This window comes from Corythoichthys intestinalis, chromosome 15 (assembly GCF_030265065.1).
Source record: "Corythoichthys intestinalis isolate RoL2023-P3 chromosome 15, ASM3026506v1, whole genome shotgun sequence".
Taxonomy (NCBI): Eukaryota; Metazoa; Chordata; class Actinopteri; order Syngnathiformes; family Syngnathidae; genus Corythoichthys; species Corythoichthys intestinalis.
Window position 1 is genome coordinate 48,767,598 of NC_080409.1, and position 8,625 is coordinate 48,776,222.

The 8,625-nt window shown below is 39.0% G+C and overlaps 1 protein-coding gene across 1 annotated transcript in view; it reads right to left on the reverse strand.

The window, feature by feature from the left end:
* Positions 1-8,411, reverse strand: part of LOC130930718 (zinc finger FYVE domain-containing protein 1-like) — a 34,385-nt gene extending 25,974 nt beyond the window's left edge. The window contains exons 1-2 of the mRNA XM_057858766.1: positions 7,060-8,411; positions 3,837-4,341 (exon numbers count right to left, since the gene is read on the reverse strand). Of these exons, the coding sequence (XP_057714749.1) occupies positions 3,837-4,341; positions 7,060-7,566 (1,012 nt within the window). The 5' untranslated portion in view covers positions 7,567-8,411. The remainder of the gene's footprint in view (positions 1-3,836; positions 4,342-7,059) is intronic.
* Between the last annotated feature and the right edge of the window lie 214 nt (positions 8,412-8,625).

Genomic DNA, 8,625 nt, shown 5'->3' on the forward strand with positions numbered 1-8,625 from the left:
GAAGGAGAGAAGTCTGTATTTGCTTACCCACTTGATTGTGGTAACAATAATAAAGAAAAACAATAACAAAATAACAGCGGGCTGCTACGACATGCGACCGCTATCTCTCGCTATCTCGCTCGTTCTCCCATTCTTCCTACTCGTTCCCCTTGCGTCTCTTAAATGAATAAATAAATAAATAAATAAATAAAATACTACTCTAAAATGCTGCTCTCACTCGCGCGGGTAGTAGAGTGGAGTGGGCTACAGCTGTGTAATCGGCTGACTGACGCATCTGATTAGTATCTTTTTTTTTTTTTTTTTTTCGGTGGGGGGGGGGGGGGGGGGGCGCAAACGAGACTGTGGCGGGCCCAAACGAGACTGTGGCGGGCCGCCACAGTCTCTTTCATTGGTGGGAAACACTGAGCTAGGATTTTTTTCCCACGTGTTTCAATTGAATTTCTCTTTTTGTCAAGCCAGATTTAAGTTCTAGTTAAGTTTTAAATTAGTCTAAACTGTAAGTCCTGATAGGATTTTGAGTTTTTGCTGTGTTCAAAATAAATGTATGATACAGGCTGTATTGGAGCACATTAAGGACCAGTGCTACTTGGTGTTTTATCCAGCAATGACTACTGAGCTAAAATTGATAGGTAGCATGATTAAGTTTTTATTTTACACCCTCATCACTCCACAATGCTATGTTATGTTAAAGCCTGTATGTAAGACACGTTAGTCACGCATCGACAGTGGTCATAATTAATTGAAACCTAGCACTCCGCAGGGCTAACGTTACATGAGCTAGTAGCGACAGTAACGTTAATCTTATTTATTAGCGCTTAGCGCTCTACTGCTTTAAGATGGCGGCTGTTTACTAACGCTGCCCAGACGCGGCCGATTCTGTCATTTAGCATCTAGTTCAACATACATGTGATCTCTATGAGACGCATCTACCTTTTACCAACGTAGCATCGTGCGGGCTAGTATTTAGCAACGTCGGCGTCATTTGTGGCGGCTGTCAGCTGCGGTAAGTTTTTTTTTCCCCCTTCTTCCTCTCCGCACGTGACAGCGCGTTGTCCCGCATTAAAAGTATTCCGAGCAAAACGTGATGCTTAGAGCTGTCAAAATAAACGATTACTCGAGGTGAATAAAATTACTCGGATCAGTTTTTAAACTCGAGTTACTCGAGTTGCTCGAGTACTCGTTTCAGCTCTAGTTCCTACCTAGTCTCAGCAACACATACCAGCATGCCTTTATGTTTGAGAACAAACTTTGTAAGGCAAAATACACACATGGGTTTAACAGCTATTGTTAACATTGTGGGAATTTTTCAACCTAATTCCCAATTCATAGTAGGGGTGTGACAATATATTGAAAGGGTGATATATTGCCATACTTTGATGCATTTTTTCAAAAAGGTTAAAAAAAAATAAAAAAATAAAAAACAACCAACAGGTTTCTACCAAAATCTTCCATTGGAATAGTGTCTACGTTAGCTCACTGGCTACCATTGACGGCGCTGGACATTAGATTCATTTTGACTGGATTGGACGTATAGCGTCGTCAATGGCACTGAAACCAGAGCATTCACAGCAATTCTTTTGTGGGCATTTACAGGTCAACTTTTGTTGATTTTAGGTAGGGCTGCAGCTATCGATTATTTTAGTAGTCGATTAACCGATGAACTAGTTAAGTTCGAATAATCGATTACTAATCAAATAAGGAACATGAAAAAATTAAAATACTTAAGCTGAGCCTCAAACAGTATAAAAAATAAATAAATAAATGAGGATCTAATTACAGCAACAAAAAATTGGCTATCTTACATGGCAAAAGTCAGCTAGCTTAAATGCTATAAAATGCTTTTTTTCCCCTTTTTTTTTACAAGGCTCTTAACAAATGTTTCAAACACATACTCCCATAAAAAACGGCTAATTATACCTATAAACTAAATCACGAATGCATTAGGGCTACAGCTATCGATTATTTTAGTAGTTGATTAATCGATGAACTAGTTAGTTCGAATAATCGGTTAAGGAACATAAAAAAATTAAAATGCCAAAACTGAGTCTCAAATGGTAAAAAAAAATGAATAAATGAGGATCTCTGTACAACAAAAGAGCAATTGGCTAACCTACATAGCAAAAGTCAGCTAGCTTAAATGCTATAAAATGTTAACTTTTTTTTTTTTTTTAACAGTACTCTTAACAAATGGTTCAGACACATTTTCCCACAAAAAACAGCTAACTGCACTGTATACGTATAAACTAAATGACGAAAAAACATTTGTTTAAACAAAAACTTATGTTGGTCTTAACAGGGAGCAGCTGGATTCAGCCATGTAAAATGAGGCAGAATAGAGGGCAGTGTATCCAACCAAAATCAATAAGACTAAATGCAAACACTTCCAAAACAAACCATTACAACACCACTTTAATTAAACGAATACTCGAAGCAGCAAAATTTAATTGGAATCTTTTTTTCTAATCAAATACTCGAATTAATTTTTTCTTTATGTGGGATTTTTTTCCCCCACTTAATAAATGCACTTGTATTGAAGGTTGGATTTTTCTCTTTTTTTCCATTAAGGTCCCATATTATTTGAATTTAAAAAAAAAAAAAAAAAAAAAAATATATATATATATATATATATATATATGTATATATTAGACGCTAAAAAAACATCTTTTTCAGGGGTGCCAATAATTATGGAGGGCACTGGAGATCTCACTTTGATGGTTAATGCAGTTATTGCAATTTTGTTGTTTTATCACAATAGATTGGTTTATTTACATTTCAAAAACCAGAAGCCATTCATTTACGAATGTGATTGCACTTTAGTTTACATATTTAAAGGTTCAGATATTAAAGATTTGAATGAGGCAAAATAATATGTTTTTTCTATCAAATATTGTGATAATCATTTGTTTCAGATGTACTGTAATTATTTTCTGTAAAAAAATTATTTTGGTGTTCAAAAAGTCTTTTTTCAAACTTGAGTCTTGAAAAAGAGGGGGTCGTCTTATAATCAGGGCCGTCATATATTCGGGCCAATACGGTAATTAGGACTACTGGCGATGTGTGGCTAACGTACAGGCTTTATTTAATCTGTAAAAACACAGCACTGTAGAGTGATGAGGGTGTAAACTAAAAATATAATAAAGCTAACTGTCAATTTTAGCTCAGTCTTCAATGATGGATAAAACACCAAGTTGCACTGGTGCCCAGGACTTACAATAGCATACTGCACGCAACACGTCACTTTTGCTCATTAATATTCATTATGTTAGCAACTGTTGCTAGGCGGGTCAAGCTCTCGTTTTTCCATTTATATGGTACGGTATTTAGACTAACTTTAAACTTAACTAGGACTTAGAAATAGGTTGACACAAATGGAAATTCAATCGAAAGGCATGGGGTAAAACAACTTTTAAGTGATGTGTGTTAATAATCATAATGATATTTTTAGGTAAGAAATAAGAATTGTTTTTCCATAAGATCTTAAGTTTTTTGAGTGAAAGCAGTGAATTTTTTGTTTTTAATCTTCTAGTCACATCTGAGATGCAATTGTTGACTATTTTTAACAATTTACATCTAAAATGATGACATTGTCTAAAAACTGTTTTCTCATGTATATTTGCAATTGCTCTTTAACTTTTAACTAAAAAAAAAAGTTTTATACGATTAATCGATGGAATTTTCAGCAGAATATTAGACTACTAAAATATTTGATAGCTGCAGCCCTAGTGTGTGCTGTATGCTGTAGGAATGTGGGAGAATGCAAGAACACCCAGACAAAACCAGAACCACCATGTACAAGAAAAACATGTAAATGCCCCAGCTACAAAACATGTTCCTACCTGTCCCGAGAAGCTTAGTGTGGACAGTTTCATGGAAGATGACCACAGCGGGACCCAAAGTGGAGAGAGGAACATCCAGACCGCAGCGAGCCGTAGTGGCTTTCAGTTCCTTAGTGAAATGCTTCAAGTAGGCCTCTGAGGCGTCGCCGAGAAATTTGAAGAGGTCGTCGTGGAGTCGGTCTGCATGCGTGCGGTAGATGATGAGGTCTGAGATGGCGAGCACCTTGAGCAAGAGTCGAGTTCTCTGGCCCTGTTTGGAACTGTTCCCCAGCAACCCCTCCGTATCGATGACCACCACATTATGGTAGGGGTCGAAGGCTGCCCACACGCCAACCGTGCAGGACTCCTGTGTGGGAGAAGTCTTGAAAACTTCCCTGCCCAGGAAGAAGGTGTGATTGAGGGTGTGAGATTTGCCCTCTCCGGTGTTACCGAAGATGGACACCACTTTCAGGAGCTGACCGGCACTGCAGTTGAGTTTCTTTACAAAGGCAGCATCATCTTTTATCTGAAAATGTCAAATCAAACTAATAAGACTTTAAAGTGATCCTCTACCTTAAATACATGTAGGCTCTAATAAACCACAATTGTTCTCTTGTACTAAAATATGTTGTTAGAAACACATAAAATGTTAAATCAATGGCAATATTTTATAATATTTACAACAAATTTTGACCGTTAGTTGGCGCCATGGTTTGCGGGCTCGCAGTGATGACGTCATTGGGATCTTTCCAAATGTGCAGCGTGTTCAAACAATTGCTTATTGCTGCCTAAACTCGCTAAGTCAAATGCCACGATGTGCTGCTTTTGGATGCAATTTCCAGTCAAATGGAAACAAGGGGAGTGAAGTGAGTGGTCAAGGTGGAATTATTATTTTTAGTGAATAAATGTGCATAAGTGGAAGCTTCTCCCCCTCTTTGGTCCCTGTATGCACGTATCCTACCCACCACGCGTTACAACTGGCGCCCGAACATTTTTCCTGGATCCTCAGTCAAGTAAGGGATCCATCTATTTTCTGGATCCGACGGTCCCACCGCGTCTGCAATATTGGTTTCGGATCTGTCTATTTTTTGATTCGTCGGTCCCACGGCGGCTTTTCGGATCAGTCTATTTTGTGGAATCGACGACCTGACGGCTGCAACATTGCCATGGGATCGGTCTAATTCCTGGATCTTCGAATGAGTAAAAAACGCGGATTTGGATTACTATCGCTATCTTTTTTGTTGACTATTCTTCGTGGGAGTTTTCCGCAAATCATACCAAATAATCAAAGCACTACAGTGACGACAGTGACTCTGACGTGGACCTTACAACAATGTTGGAGTTCGTAAGGGAACGCGTGTTTGCGTACTGCTGAGCTCCCGAGTAAAGAGTGCGCAAGGTGGAAATATTTTTTGTGAATAAATGAGCATAGGTGGAAGCTTCTCCCCTTTTTGGTACTTTTATTCACGTATCCTACCTACCACGCGTTACAATGTACAAGACATGGAATACACAAGGTGTGCTCTTTGGCCTGTACTGTATGTAAAGCACACGACAGCTCTGGATGCTAACAATCTACATAATTATATTGGGATAAATTTGAAAACGCAATATGCTTACCTTGAATATCTGCTAATAAAACCGGAGTTCCCACCAGCATACACTCTCGCTCCCAACCGGAGTTCCCAACAGCATACGCTCTCTCGCTCTGTTGTCATTGAGACTTTTGTCCAAATTTTGTCTTATCAGGTATAGGGCTGCAGCTATCGAATATTTTAGTAATCGAGTAATCGACTGAAAATTTTACCGATTAATCGAGTAATCGGATAAAACAAATATATGTTTGGGTGAAGAGCAATTATAAATATACATGAGAAAACAAGACATTTCATCTAATCTTGAACCATTTTCAGTCGATCAATGTCTTTATTTTCGATGTACATTGTTGAAAACAGCCAACAATTGCATCTCAGATGTAAAAAAAAAAAAAAAAAAAAAGATTAATTCACTGCTTTCACTCAAAAAACCTTTAGATCTTATTTAAAAAATATATATATATGTATAATATATACCTAAAAATGCCGTTACACTTGATAACACACATTACTTAAAAGTTTCTATTTGTGACAAGCCATTTTTAAGTTCTAGTTAAGTTTTAAGTTAGTCTAAACTGTAAGTCCTGATAGGATTTTGAGTTTTTGCAGTGTTCAAAATAAATGTATGATACAGGCTGTATTGGAGCACATTAGGGACCAGTGCTACTTGGTGTTTTATCCAGCAATGACTACTGAGCTAAAATTGATAGTTAGCATTATTGAGTTTTTATTTTACACCCTCATCACTCCACATCGCTATGTTATGTTAAAGCCTGTATGTAAGACACGTTAGCCAAGCATCGACAGTGGTCATAATTAATAGAAACCTAGCCCTCCGCAGGGCTAACGTTACGTTAATCTTATTTATTAGCGCTTAGCGCTCTTTATTAGCGCTTAGCGCTCTACTGCTTTAAGATGGCAGCTGTTTACTAAAGCTGCCCAGACGCGGCCGAGTCTGTCATTACGCATCTAGTTCAACATACATGTGATCTCTATGAGACTCATCAGACACTACCTGCTACCAATTAGCATCGTGCGGGCTAGTATTTAGCAATGTCGGCGTCGTTTGTAGCGGCTGTCGGCTGCAGTAAGTTTTTTTTCTCTTATTCTTCTTCCTCTACATACGTGACATCAGCGCGTCCCGCATTAAAAGTAGTCCGAGCAAAACGTGATGCTTAGAGCTGTCAAAATAAACGATTACTCGAGGTGAATAAAACTACTCGGATCAGTTTTTAAACTCGAGTTACTCGAGTTGCTCGAGTATTCGTTTCAGCTCTAATCAGGTATTTGCTGCACGCATTTTTCCCTGAAGCTCGTCTTGTGAACAACCGACAGTGCTGTCATGCTCCTCACTTTTCAGATCTGGTTCAAATAGGAAGGGTAGAACCGACGACATGTTGGGAAAGCTAACAAGTGACACGCTGGAATTTCGGCAACGGGCCCGGTGACGTCATGCACTGCGACGTAACAAGAATGGCGACCTATCACTTAAAATAATTTTACAAACTTTATTAAAACAAAAACATTAAGAGGGGTTTTAATATCAAATTATTATAACTCAAACTAACATTTATCTTTTAAGAATTACTTGTCTTAAAAATAGAGGATACCTTTAAATTCTTGGATGTTAAGGCTTCTGAAGAGCTTACCTGCATTTCCTCATTTTCATCAACAAGGAGGAAACTCGCCACATTTTCCAGCAGTTTTGCCCTCTGTGACTTTTTATCATCAGCGATTTGGACGGCAGGCTGAACAGAAGCTCGGACAGACTTGAGCTCCACTTGTTTCGGTGGCTGAAGATACAATAGGAGATGGTGTTTCTTCTTGTTCCCTCCGCTGTGGGTGCGCTTTTGACACTCTTGGCACAAGTTCAATTTGCAGTTCTGGCAACGGACCACCGACCTGTGACATTTGCTATTGTCCCCACCTTTGCAGTTATCACAGTACGGGATGTGGCCAGGGCTTATCTGAAGACGCTGGTGGTTCTGGAGGCGGTCCTGACTGTGAAGTTCAAGATCACAACGAACACACTGCAAAGTCCTGCACTCTTCACACTCGAAGGCGGCTTCCTCCGAGCCACCGCAGGCATAACTCTCTTGACATATTAGACTTGTATTGACTCCCTTTTCTGAAGATGATGAGCCATGCCCACTCATCGTTTCTGTAGCCTTAAAATATAAAGCTGATTGCCTATTGGAAAGCTTGAACTGTAGCACCTGCGATTTCCAACAGCACTTGAAATGTCCAACCTGTGATAATACTGGCTTAATGGATACACTAAAAAAACTGAATTAACTTAAATTAGCTGCATTCTAACAAGGTTGCTGGTTGATTTGTAAACAATACACACGCTTTGTGTGCGTTTCAAGCATATAAAACTAGTTCTTATGTCGACATTCAGCAAGTGACACAATTATCTAACAGTGAGACAACAAAGAATACATCTATATGTACTTATAACTTATTACCAAATACAAAAAACATACACATTACGTTAAATCCGACAAAAATAATAATGTAGAATTGTGTGCACAAAGCAGTTAGCGAACCGAGAAAACGAACTTGTGAATCATCAATGTGCAAATAATGCTAACAACAACAAGCTAGCTGGCAGGTCGCCCTTCATAAAAATAGCTCACCGGCTAACACAACAAATATTAATGTGGCGTCCGACCCAGAGATGCTTTTCTAAAAGCGGACGGTTCAACTTGTTGAAGCTTTGTCTAAATCGACGCCGTCGTTACTGTGAAAGCGATCCGCCACAGTAGTAGCCAAAAATGAGCAGCCAGCGACATACAGTTTAAAATAAAACATCAACAAAACTACAGTCGGTTGATGTCAAAGAGCTCGGGGAACAGCGGACACTAACAAACGGGGAGGGGATTCATTCCGACCTCGGTTTATAAGTCTTTAAAAAGTGAACCTGTTTTGGAAATCCGTCCGAGCCGTGTCATTGTTTTTGTTCTTGAGTCCCCTCCCTAAAAGATTTCTCTAGCTACGTTATTTCGTCGTCAGGTCAGATCAGCTGATCAGATTATTTTCAGTCACAGGGTCAGAGGAGGGCGGGCCAATGTTGCATCATGGGAAGTGTATTTCCACAGCGGAAACACACAATACAGATGATAAATAATGTAGCTTCAGGAGGCTTCAACGCTTTGGATTTTACTTCTTTGAATGCATCGTTTAAAATTAAATAGGGCGGAAAACACAGACAA